The sequence below is a fragment of the Puma concolor genome, chromosome E4 (assembly GCF_028749965.1).
Source record: "Puma concolor isolate L17-30 chromosome E4, mPumCon1.1.hap2, whole genome shotgun sequence".
NCBI classification, from domain to species: Eukaryota; Metazoa; Chordata; class Mammalia; order Carnivora; family Felidae; genus Puma; species Puma concolor.
This window is the reverse complement of record NC_141683.1, coordinates 44771129-44784904: the sequence shown is the minus strand read 5'-3', so window position 1 is coordinate 44784904 and position 13776 is coordinate 44771129. Positions and strand designations below refer to the sequence as shown.

The 13776-nt window shown below is 42.2% G+C and overlaps 1 protein-coding gene across 4 annotated transcripts in view; it reads right to left on the bottom strand.

Annotated features, from left to right (window-relative positions):
• The window catches only part of NPL (N-acetylneuraminate pyruvate lyase), a 37822-nt gene that overhangs the window by 22037 nt on the left and 2009 nt on the right, over positions 1-13776 (bottom strand). For 3 of the 4 annotated variants that reach the window (XM_086693862.1, XM_025921106.2, XM_086693863.1), the window contains exons 2-3: positions 11032-11117; positions 1170-1243 (exon numbers count right to left, since the gene is read on the bottom strand). In XM_086693862.1, coding sequence (XP_086549988.1) covers positions 1170-1243; positions 11032-11099 — 142 coding nt within the window. In that variant the 5' untranslated portion in view covers positions 11100-11117. Of the gene's footprint in view, positions 1-1169; positions 1244-7515; positions 9074-11031; positions 11118-13776 lie in introns of those variants that run through there. The other variant, XM_086693864.1, reaches the window with a different exon arrangement.

The window sequence follows — 13776 nt, the reverse complement described above, 5'->3', positions numbered from 1 at the left end:
TGAATAAGCACTCTTACATATTCACTTATTCTCACAGCAACCCTGCAAAGTACAAATGATTTTTCTCATTTACAGATGAAAAAATGAGGCTCTGAATCACTAAGTAATCTAAGTTTGAATCCAGATCTGTATGTTTCCAAAACTTGCCCTGCTAATACAATAATCTCTTAATGGACCACAGAAAGTATGCAAACAGCACTAGGATACATTACAGGAGCCTAAGGCATATGGCAGCACTTCGGATCACCAAACACTGAGCACTCAGGTGGGGTAGAGAAGGGGAGTGAGAGTAGGAAAGAGTGTTTTTCCCACTCCTTTGGGGTCTTAAGAAATTTCAAACATGCTCTACTAGTAGGGATGTTCCGACTTTTTCCCTACACCCAGGGGACATCTGTGGCCTTTCGATGAGTAAGAATCTGTCTTCCTCACCACAGCTTGGAGCTGTAGGGCGGACACCAAGTGGTTCTGTAATCAGGTTCTGGTTTTAATGTGTGGCCTGCACACCTTTTCACAGAAGTTTTAACCTCCTTTGATTCTGACCTTATGCTTCCAGTTTTTAAGGGGCCCCTGTTGGTAGAGCAGTAGCTCAGGAAAAAGACGTAGTGTCCAGTCTATGGAGTCAAGCACCCAGAACACAACACAAGGGGTAACTCAACCAGAGGTAAGCATAGTTCTCAGGCCTGAAATATTCAGGGTCTGACTTTTTAATTTCCACCGTCTCTGAAATGAATGAGGGTAACTGCTGGACCTGTGATTCCCTTGTGTGCTGCATGTCGAGTCTTTCTACATTTACCATATGAAAGGTCTGGTTGAGGTCAGAATAAAGCCCATTCTTAAGACAGAGAAGTCTGGATTTTGCTGTTACTCTACCATTTCTTGGTTCAGTGCGTTAGGCACCCTGAATAATATATCTGAGTCATAGATTTTCCTCCTTAAGTGGGGATAAAAATAATACCTTATCTGTTTTGAAGGTACACCACCAAATTAGATAATCTCTTGAGATGCCTTCCACATCTAAAACTGATGAGTCCACAGATTCACAAATTTTATTTAGCTTAGCCAGTAACCTATGGCACAAGACACTGTGACCTCCTACTAGTAACCAGGTAAGAGCTACTCTCTAAGGATTCGGCTAGAGATGTATAGAGAAATCTCTAAAGATGACTCACCAAAAATATTCTTCACTCCCTGTTCTTCCACAAGATAGTCCACGTACTGACCAATGACTGAAAAGTTGATTTCTCTAAAGGACACAGGAAAAAAAAAAAGAAGAAATGCATATTAAGACTTTTTTAGAATATTATTCAACCAACCCTCAAATCTATAAACTGCTCCCTTTTGTTAATAGTTATTAAAAGTCCACCCGGCCAGTGTGTAAAACTGTTAACCTGCTCTAAATAATGCCTGAGTTTTTCCTTGTTTTTTGAGTGATTTCTCTAGTTGTTCACATATGCTTCACTTACGTGAGCAACACATCACTTATTTATCAGCAAAGGCTTTACATTTAAATATCCCCACAAGTAATATTTAAAAAGTAATTACTTAGTAAGCTTTTGCCCTTTTGGGGAAGAACAAATGGTTGAAGCCGTGGTGAAATGAGAATTTAACATTCCATTTGGTGAGAGGCAATCATCTTTTAGGCTTACAAGATAGGAAAATTCGATCTTAATATTTAAGAATTTTAGCACTTAATATTTGTGACAGCAAATTAAGCTTCAATTGTATTTGCTAGTTTTACATCAAACAGGATTAACATCGGAGAGGAACTTGGCTGTCACTGCCTCTCAAAGCACGGTCTGTGGAAGAGTAGCACAGGCATCTGGGGTCTGTAAGAAATGCAGAGTCCCAGTCCTCACACAGTCCTCCCCAGTCAAAATCCGCATGGGAGTAAGATTCCCTTGTGATCTGCATGCATGCACTGGGCAGTCTGAAGAGCAATGACCCTGTAAGGATCTGATGCTTAAGGCAATAAGGGCTCTTTTCCTTAAAAATCATACTGATTTTAAAATCTAGAAACAGATTTACACACATCATATAAAGTGACGTGTTCTCAATCAAAGTGCAGGTGAAGATGATGGGGGCTAGAGAGCGAAAACTCAAAGGAAAACTGTGCTATGGCTAGCAGGTGTTAAATGCCACAGAACCCATGGTTACACAGCCAAGAACAAAAGTGCTAGTTGGCTTCCATTTACATTTTTGTCAATGGGGACCAGAAAATCTCAGTTTAATTTTAACCTTGTTAACATCCTTTTCATCTTTGCTTATTGTATTCCTTACCACATGAAAACAAAACAAAAAAAATCTGATGCATAAAGAAAACAAAGACATCAAAGGATATTTATCAAAGATAATAGAAACACTAGAGATAACAGCAAAGAATGCACAGGCAGTCACTATCCACAACATGCAAATGACAACTAATCAGAGCCAGTCAACTGGGAAAGTGTGCTTTAAAGCAGTTCTAAGGCCCCCTGAGGGGAGCAGACTCCCTCCATAATGGCATAATGGCATAATGGCTCACGAGCACAGCCTCAGAACATTGCTGCCCCTGCCCCCCTTGCTCAAATACCAAATCCTGGCCTCTCAGTCTTGCTGAGCAGGGGGGCTCCCTCAATACAGCACAAGAACAAATTTAGGTTGTTCTCACCTAAAGGGAGAATGGGTGAGTTATCTGCCTAGACAATCCATCTCAATACCCTCATTTAGGTCAGCTTGACCTGTTCAACTGGGAATATCTATGTTCCTGCCACTTGGAACCTGCTTCTGGCTGCTTCCATCAGCCCTCCGCCACTTGGGATAAGCTCTGAGATGCAGGAAAATCAGTAGTGGCTTTGTCTGTGCATGGCTAACCCTGATTTTGACCAGTAGTGCTCATCTACCAATGCAAGCAACCAGCAAATAGCTCTGGCAGACCTAGGGAACTTCCAAATCAGACTGGAAGCAGGAAAGAAATCTGGTGGGCAACCGTCCATGTTGGAATCACAGACTCAAACACAGTGGCTCCTGTACACTTTCACTGAGGTCTTGACAGCTCCCCAATCCCATCCCGGCCACGTACTGAAGACCACCTAGAGCAGGCCTGGCTTTGTCACCAAGGAGGAGCCCGTAGAGCTCCAGATTGTCAGGGACTGGTAGGTACTGTACTTTGATGTGCATTCTTTTGGTTTAGTCTAATACTTCTTCATTTGGAAAGGGAGGCTGAAGAGCTTGTTTCCATTTTCAGAAATACTTAAGGAGAGAAACTGATTTAGTCTGTTAGGGTGTGTGTGTGTGTCCCCAGAATGGACTCTAAACTCAGCAGGGACCCACACTGCCAAGTGGGCCTCTAATGGCCAGTCTAGTACACGTGCTCAGCACCCTACCTGGCTCCAATGAAATGCTCAATCATTATTGCTGTTACTACTCCTCATGACAAAACCCAGAAACACCTCACACCCTCAGCGAAGTTCACATCCCTACTTACATATTTACTTTTAAGAGAGACAGAGAGAGAGACAGACAAGAGTACAAACTGGGGAGGGGCAGAGAAACCGGGAGACACAGAGTCTGAAGCAGGCTGCAGGCTCTGAGCTATCAGCACAGAGCCCAATGCAGGCCTCAAACTCTCCAACAGAGAGATCATGACCTGAGGTGAAGTCTGATGCCGAACTGACTGAGCCACCCAAACACCCCAAGAATCATTTTGTAAATTGTTTATGCTCACCCTGCAGGCTAGAGCAAGGACTTCCAGAAGGCAGGCCTGTGCCTTTTATACCTCACAATCCCTAGTCTGTGCCTGGCATAGTGCAGAGACTCAATGATGGTGAAACACCCGTGATCGCTGTCTTAAAAGCAGCTTATCCCCACACCCGCAGGATACATTTAAACCTATAACGTTAACTGAATAAAGGAGAAACTAGTATATAAATAACTAGACCATTGAGAAAACATGATAAAGGCTATGACTGAATCAAAAAGTATATGGGATGGGGCGCCTGGGTGGCTCAGGTCACGATCTCATGGCTTGTGGGTTCGAGCCCGGCGTTGGGCTCTGTGCTGACAGAGCCTGGAGCTCTTCAGCTCAGAGCCTGGAGCCTGCTTCAGATTCTGTGTCTCCTTCTCTCTCTGCTCCTTCCCTGCTCTCACTCTGTCTCTCTCAAAAATAAATAAAACATTAAAAAAAGTTTTTTTAAGTATACAGGGGTTTAGAAGAGGGACTAATTATTCTAATCAGGGAGGCTGGGAACAGAGACTTCGAGGAGGAGGTGGATCTGGAATAAACAGGATGAAATCTTGCACTCCTCCCTCCCTTGGCCCTTCTCTTTCCAGGGAGTTGGCTGCACCCTTTGACAAATGTAGGCCAGTACATGAAGCCCATGATTCCTCTCCTCTTTCAGTGGACTCCATACTATTTTAGGGCTTCAGTGGGTAGTGCTTCCATCTACACTGACCCCCTTCTCACTACTCCTTTAGGCCTTGCTGGATGGGAGCTACAATTATACTAGGGTTAGGGATGCTATGGGTGATACATTTTCTAGCCCCTCAAGAAAGCGGCTTGTTGGGGCGCCTGGGTGGCTCAGTTGGTTAAGGATCCGGCTCTTGGTTTCAGCTTAGGCCATGATCTCATGGTTCCTGAGTTCAAACCCCACATTGGGCTCCAAGATGACTGCACAGAGGTGCTTGGGATTCTCTGCCTCGCTATGCCCCTCCCGTTTGCACATGTGTGCTCTTTCTCTCTGTCTCTCTCTCAAAATAAACTTAAAAAAATGAAAGAAAGAAAGCAGTTTGTTGCTTTTCACAAAATGCTCCTAAAATCCTCTTAGAGAGAGAGAGGTGGAAAAGAGATGGCTCCTAAATGTTTGACCTTCACAACATTAAACATTTATTTTCTTGTTTAAAAAAATGACTTTGAGGGGGGCCTGGGTGGCTCAGTCAGTTAAGTGACCAACTTTGGCTCAGGTCATAATTTCATGAGGCTTGTGAGTTTGAGCCCCACATGGGGCTCTGTGCTGACAACTCAGAGCCTAGAGCCTGCTTCCGATTCTCTCTCTCTCAAAAAATAAACACTAAAAAAAATGACTTTGAGAAGGCAGAAGATCTAATAAGGCCAGGCCTGCATTTTTTTAAATTCTTTATTTTTGAAAGACAGACAGTGAGACAGAGTACAAGTTGGGGAGAGACAGAGAGACAGGGAGACCCAGAACCCGAAGTGGGATCTAGGCTCTGAGCTGTCAGCACAGAGCCCAACGTGGGGCTCGAACTCATGAACTGTGAGATCATGACCTAAGCTGAAGTTGGACGCTTAACCAACTGAGCCACCCAGGCGCCTCCAGGCCTGCATTTCTGAACAGCATTAATGGCTGGGAAGAGCAGAGGCTGTCCCCTTTGGAGGCACAGAAGCTCCCCCCCCCCCAAAACCAACTCAGGGATTTCAGATCTCTGCAGCCCTTGGCTCAGTGGCTCCAGTCACAAGTGAACCCAGTGAAATACCCAGAGCTGTTACCATATTTGTCACAAAAGCATCCCAACAGCAGGGCTAAGGTGGGAACAGGATGATAATCCTCTCTGGCAACTTTACTCCCTTCTCTGGTTTCCCACCCTACTCTCTCTCTGTGTGAAGTGTGGGTTTATGTAAATTGCTGTAGGCACTGTCTCAGCTAGGAGGAAGTCACCAGCACTATTGGAAACAGTAAGACTGGATGATTCTTATCCCCACTGGATGGCCATTTGGGGCCTGTTGCTCAAGAAAGTGAGAAGTGGCACAAGCCAGTTCACTTCCAAAGGCTGGCTTTCCATTGCGTGTGTCTTCCTTCACGAGCCCCAAGAACACATCTCACTGCTGGCCACCTCAGGGTTGTATGATCCAGAACCAAACGCCAGCCTTGTTGAAGTCACTCCCCGATTTAACTCCAATTTAATACCTTAATTTCAATTCCCAGGGGTTCAGATTCTTTGCCTTGGGCCCATGAGTTTCTTTTCATAAAAGTGCTTAACTTTCTTCATACTGTAGAAGCTCTGTCATTTATATTTGAAAGTACACACCATAAAAAAGGGGAGAAGAACCTACGCAGGATCTCTTTGGATGTTATCACTCTTATTAGTTTGATACTTTTCTATTTGCAAATACATAATAAAGCATTTTCTCAAATAAATATGGTCATATTTATTGGTACTATAAATATGTACCAAAATGGTACTATATATAGTACCAAATATGGTGCTATATTTTCACTTAGCATGCCAAATCGAATATTTCCCCACATCTTTAGATATTCTGTTACTAGACTGGCTATGCAGCATTTCATTGTATGAATGAACAGATTAATTTAGCTAATCCTCTAGCCTTGGACATTTAGTGCACCTGTAGACTATGTAAGAGGACAGAATATTTATCCGATTGTTTTTGCCACCAGTCACGGCCCTGAGTGGGTGCAGTTTGAAACCGTATGTAGACTGTATCTCTTCTCTTAGGGGAGAAGGATAACAGAATTCATTTGAAGTGGCTTTTCAGAGAAAAATCTCTATTGCTGTTTATTTCCTCTCCTGGTGTATGACACTAAGTGAAAGGTTCCCTTTATTTGAGAATACAGAATCAAAGGGGCAGGTCATGAGCATGCCTGTCAGAATATCTGATATTCTTTTTTTTTTTTGGCCTTTTACATATAACTCTCAGTATTCAAAACCAGATGAAAGTTATGTGTGCTTTTGGCAAAATAACTACTTGGCTACTTCAAAACTCCTTCAGCAGGGAAGTATTCAGGGACCATAATTGTCCTGCCTTGCCAGAAAACATTCTGTTCTGAGAATTTGGGTCATGTAGTCTCTCAACACAGTTAAGAAAACAATACTCTACACAATTCCAACTCCAGCGGTCCAGGCCCTTTCGGACTGGGGTAACAGGTCTGTTTTTACCAGAGGGTGATGTGAGGATTCCTGTGATGAAGCTAAAGGCATTCTGGGGAGGAAATAGTCTTTTTCTTGGCATTTTGGCCAATCTGAAATGGACTTTCTGTTCTAAACATTGTACTGGCCCAAGGGAAGGAGTGACTTCTCGAAACAACTAAGGAAAACGAACGTCTTCTACTCTTGTGTAGAAAAAGATGAGAACTGAGGTGGGTAGAGAAAGACCTTTCTCTCCAGTGACATGGCTAGGGGCAGTGTGTTAACCTTTAGGATCTTGGTCTCATCAACTGTACAAACAAGATTGTAGTTCTCTCCCAGATTAAATTGGAACATGTACAGGGCACTGGGTAGTTCAGTTGGTTGGCTGAGCGTCTGACTCAATTTCAGCTCAGGTCATGATTGAGCCCTGCATTGGGCTCTTTCCTAAGCATGAAGCCTCCTTGGGATTCTCTCTCTCTCTCTCTCTCTCTCTCTCTTTCTGCCCCTCCCCTGATCATGCTATCTCTCTCTTCCCCAGAATAAACATTAAAAAAAATTGGAACATGTACATTAAGATGCCCGACATGATGACTGACACCTAGTATTTAGCTCATCAGTGTTAGCTTCTTTTCCTAGTGAAATAACAAAATGTACCATTCACTGTGCTACAGGCTGAAGACAGAATGATGAATAAAAAACACGCTCAGTCTTTGCGGATTGCCTGGTACTCAATAAATATCCATGGAATAAGGTGAAGCAGCTATAAGCCTGGAGGGAGAGACAGGTAAATGAGTACCTTAAAAGGCATGCACAGGCTGATGTAATGTGTAAAGATGTACACAGGCTGATGTGGAATCCCAGGGGAAGGACTCTATCATTCTTTTTACGGAAAATGGGGAAGAAGCACCAGAGGATGGTTTTGATGGATGAGTAGAAGTGCTCACGTGGAGTAGAGGGAGGGGAGGATGGTGGTAGAAAAAGGCAGAGGAAACAGAATGAGTAAAGGCACTGAGGGAAAAAACTATGAGGTGTTTGGGGGACCAGAAATGTAGCAAGAGAGGTATCCAAGAGAGTCTGAGCTTGAACTTGTATCAGTTCATCTCGGACTTTAATGTGCTAAAGAATCATCCAGGGATAGTTAAAATGCCTGTCCTGATTCAGTTGGTATGTAGTAGGGCCTGAGATTCTGCATTCCTAGCAAGTTCCCATGTGATGTAGAGCAAATAGTCTGTGGATAAGCAGTAAGGCTTAAACAAAAGGGAGTCAGCAGAGATTCTTAAAGAGGACGTAATCAGATTTATTTATGAGGAAGCTCACTGTGCTACAGTGTGCAGGCTGGACTGGGGTTACAGGTGCTTTTACACATTCTTACGGGACCACTGCAGTATCCCTCATGACATAACACCAGAGAAGACTCTTTGAATTTTAAGGGGCTTTGGAGAGGATATAGCTGAACTCCCTCTCTTTACAGAATATGAAAGAGAACTTTTAACATGTGACAAGACCTCCTTGGGGTCAGACAGCTAGTTGGTGGTAAAGCTGGGGGGGTCAAGAACCCAGACATTTTAACTAAAACCCACCTAACCATGTTCTGTCTGAGAACTTCCCCATTCCATAACTTTAACTTACATTCAGCATTGAATCAGAGTATTTCTCAGACTTATGAAGAAAAAAGGATGCAGGGAAGAGTTCTTTTTCAACCACTCTCACTCATGGAGGCTGTGGCTTACTTTATGAGCCAGGTTAGGGAAACACCCATGATGTCAGGTCACCAGGCAGAATTTCCAGGTATCTGATTCCACATGACCCTTTTTTTTTTATCTCCTGGAAACATGTCAGAAGTTCACATTCCCCTGTAGGCAAGTAGGCAAACGCCCACCTGTCCTCGGTGGGTGCTCCAATCTTGCCTTATACCTACAGGAAAGCTTGGATGGGGCAGGCAGAAGAAGACAGTGGAACTAATATAACTTATATGCTTACTATGTGCTATGACCTGACATACATTTTAATTTTTTTTTAAGTTTATCTATTTATTTTGAGGGAGAGAGTGAGAGTGAGCACAAGCAGGGGGAGGGGCAGAAAGAGAGGGAGAGACAGAATCCCAAGCAGGCTCCGAGCTATCAGCCCAGAGCCCCACATGAGGCTCGAACTCACGAACCCTGAGGTCATTACCTGAGCCAAAATCAAGAGTCGGAACTTAACCAACTAAGCCACCCATGCTCTCCTTAATTTAACTTAATTCTTAAAAATTTTTTTTCTTTTTAGTTTATTTTTTTGAGAGGGAGAGCATGCACATGTAAGCGAGCAGGGAAGGGCAGAGGGAGAGAAAGAATCCCAAGTAGGCTCTACACTGTCAGAACAAAGCCTGATGTAGGGCTCAATTTCACAAACTGTGAGTTTACAACCTGGGCTGAAACCAAGAGCTGGACACCTAACTGAATGAGCCACCCAGGCACCCCCAATTTCACACATCAGGAAAGTGAAGGTTCTAGAAAGGAAAAGAATTGAAGAAGAGGAAGAAATAGAGAAATGGAGACAGCAGGGCCAGAGATACTGGGGAGTAGAGAAGGATCCAGAAAAGCAGAGTCCTTTATCTCTAATACATGGGGCTTGGTGTCCTGGGAAAACAGTGGAATGGGGAGGAAGAACACATTGACACTCTCAGTGAGTCCCAAATGAACAAATGAGACTGTTCAAGAGGTCCCTTCTAGGCTGAGGGGTCTGATGAAAAAGGTTAAAGCAGCATCAACCAGTAGTCGTGTTCTGAGCTTGCAAACAGGATCCTAGTCAATAACAGGAAGTGAATCCTGCCTGCTCATGCAGTCACATGATTTATCTGTTTTATGGGGCCAACAGTGGCTAACACACAAAGAGCTGACTTCAGTCTTTCTTCGAACTTGTGGAAATGGAGAAGCAACAGAAAAAAACTGCTATGAATCACTGAGTAATCTAAATGCCATCTCAGCAAGAATTCGATTTAGACCTAGTTAAACACATGATTTTTCAGGAAACTGAGAAGATGGAGGTTTTGAACTCCAATGATCTGAGGGAAAACTGTGATATGGCCAGCTCTGAATGAGAATACAAAGTCCTAAGAAATTTCACCTTTTTTAAAGGGGAAGGGTTAAGGTTTACAAATTCAGCAACATAAGACCAAAAAAATAAAATGCCGTGCATAAAGATATCTTAAATGCCCCATCATCTTTTCATCCCCATCTGATGCCACAACAGTGGTTCAAACAAACTTACTGACCTAAGTGCATAGTGACCCTGTGCTGAGCACCATCATATGGATGACCTCACTTGAACACCTGTAAGTCCACCATGCAGGTGAATTACCATTGCATTTTATAGAGAAAGAAAGGAGAAGCTTTAAGAATCCAGAATTTTGACTGTTTTTGGCAGACTGACCCCTCTAACAGGTCAAAAGCATTTAGATCCAGGTGGATAAATCCCTTTTTGGTTAATGCCAACGTCTGGGGAGGAGTTACACGTTGCATGTGGACACCTACGGCACGTGACCGTTATCTGCTAGGACCGAGCAAAGGGCCTGCCATAACATTCATCTAGGAGCTAAAATACTTGTTTGGGTAAGGAGTAAGGAGTTCTCAGCAATCATCTGTTGTTACCTCGAATTCCTGCAGGCTGCCAACATTTAACCAATGCTGAAATGTGATTACAAACATACTAAGGGGTCCACCTTGCAGCTAACTTCCCCACTTTCCTCAAGGGAGGGCATTTTAATCACATCTACGAATAGCCTGGGGTGGAATCATGCAGCTTTCCAGGGACAGGATCTAGAGGGGCCAGGTCAGTGCTAATAGCAAATCCTGCTAAAATGAGATTCTCCTCATCCAGTTCCACTGGCCTTATTTGGGAAAGCCAGGGCTCTGATGAAATTCAAAGAGAATTTACTATTCTGGAGCTACAGATGCTGGGAGAAAGGCAAGATGCCACATTGTACCTTCTCTCTTCCTGTTCAGTCTGTGACACAGAGACCTCTTCTCTGACTTGGGGTCAGAGACCATGCGGGGGGGGATGACTGACAGAAGCTGCCATTTGGCAACAGTACCACAGAGGTGCACAGTCTAAGTGACTGCTAGTGTAGAGGATTTCTGTCCATGTTGCTGGAATGAGAACAGATCCCCTTAGGTCCCAAGTGATAGTTACCCATGCTCCGTCATTGGCGTGATGGTTGCAGCAACAAGACCTTGAAGTTTCTTCTTCCGGGAGGCCATTGAGCTGCTGAAAAATGTCTGCAAAACATACAATATAATTCCTCTCCTTCTTCAAGGAATGCCAATTAATGATCAAACTCCCGGGCAAAGTCCATTCCCAGTTTAAAATTGTGAAAAATGCTTACAAGTACACAAACACACAGAGCAAATGAAGAGAATGTAAAATGTAGAGCTTAATTTTGCAGACAAGGAGATTATTTTTAAAGACAGGAGCGGGGTGGGGGGGTGACAAGTGTTCCAGGAAAATACTATCAGAAAGGCCTCCCACTTTGTCTATACAGGTGATTCAGGCAGCCTGCAACCTCACAGAGAGGGGGTACATGACAGCAGGCCCAAGAAAGAACATCAATTTAACTCAAGGAGATCATCTATCTATCTATTTATCTATCTATCTATCTATCTATCTATCTATCTTTCTTTCTCCTGACCATACTTCAATTTAAGTAATAGTAATTTTATACATATATAACATAAAACATATGTATAAAATTATATATATTATCCTATATATTATATAATGTATTATATATTATATATTTTTATATATAATATATATATTTATATATATTATGTATTATATATAACATATATACATTTTATATATAATACATTACATATATAAAATATATAACATGTAATATATAATATACAATTATAATATATATTATATATTATGTTTATATAATATATAACCTATAATTTATATATGTAATTATATAATATATAATTATATAATTATATAATTACAATTATATACCATATAATATATAATACATAGTTATAATATATGATAATATATATCATATACAATTATAATACATAATATATACAATAATATATAATATATATAATATAAATAATATATTATATATACATAAATACTATTACTTAAATTGACATATGGCCAGGAGAAAAGAGACATTCTTTTGTTTTTCCATATCTTCATTCTTTTAAGGAGAAGCTCACCTAAAACCAGCACTTACAGTCTTAAGGCTTCTGTGTGATCTACTTAACGATCTTCAGATTTACCTATGTTTGAAAATTCTAATTTTGACTAGTTTTGCCCTGTTTTCCTAGCTCTAGTAGACCATGTACACTGTATCATAATTGTTTATTCATCTCTCCCCCACTAGACCAAGCTCCCTAGGACAGGGAATACATTTCATTTGCCTTTGCTTTTCCTGCACTGAGTTACCTGGTAAGACATCTTGTGTTCAATTAAAAAGTGATGAATATGTAGGTAATTGAATGAGGTGTTCAAATTGTAACTGGATAATGACTTCCACAGACAGGGTGATCATGGCTGAGAAAATCAACCTGACCCCACTTATGTGGGGCAAAAGGATCCCTCCCCATCTGGCAGAGAATACACCTGTCTGCACCAGTGTAAAAAAGCCAAGAGTCTGTCGAAAACAGCCAATGAGAGGCAAGAGAGTATTGTGGTTAATAGCTTGGATTCCACAGGCTGACTGCCTGGCTCAACTCTCAGCTTTTCCACTTACCTAGTTACAGAACTGTTATTATTTTTTGAACTGTAAAACACAAAAATGCAAAGCCATGAATGCAAAGTCTTAAAAATTGAAGAAGAAAATAAAATATAACCAAATAGTATTTGGTGACAATTAGACAAAACATGGTTGGCTTAGAGCAAACACAGTGATGTCTCTAGGTAATGGACAAGTTGGGGTATATTACAGGTCTGAGGTCACTGGCACATTAAAAAGCCCAGTGTCTACTATACTTAAAGTTGACCCATACAACGTAACAATTATCAACTGTTTCATTTTGTTTGCTCTTTATAACTGTTAACCTCATTTCCCCAAATAGGAGCATAAAGTTTACAGATTACAAAGATCATATCTTTTCCTTTTTCTGTCTCCCCCAAGAGTTCTGGCTCAGGTGAGCCCTTCAAGCCAGAAACAGGACAAAACAAAGACAAAGACATGAAAGGGCACACTGTGGCAAAATTTACTGCTTTTATAGGAAGCCAACGTGATCCCTCCCCTTACAGATACGTCCCTAGCAAGACTTGCTCCTGAAATTAAGCCCAAATCTTTCAGGTAGTTTCATTCTGTATTGAAGGGCAATAAAGGGGAACCTTACATGATATACGGGATACTAGGATTTTTCTGCCTTGTCCTAGTTTGAAGATGAGACCAAAATCCTGTTGGGCATTTTGAGACAAATGTAATCACCTGGCCCATGGGGAAAACACAAGGCCAATAACATAGGCCCATCTATCCCAGAGGAATGTCTGTGCATGAAAGGAGATGGACGCTATGCCTGCTGCGTATCTCCACCGGGCACTCCTGCAAGCATTGAACTCAGGACACCTCAGACTGAACCTGCCACCTGTCCCCTATGATTGCTTCCTTTAGTCCTTACAGTGGAGGAGGTGGAGCATCAGCTCTGGAGTCAGACATCATGGGTCTGCATCCTGGCTCCACCAGTTCCCAGTGGGGTGAGCCTGGAAGTGTTATTTACCTTCTCTGTGCTTCAGTGTTCACTCCTGTTAATAACAGTAGTCATATTTCATAGGTTGTTGAGAATTAAATGAATTCTTGTAGAGTGATTAACAACGGCGCCCAGCACATAGCAAGTGCAGTATGAAGTCGCACCAGATGGCTACAGGACATTAGCAAGTATTCTTGCCTCTTATCTTCCTTCCCTGCCCCCT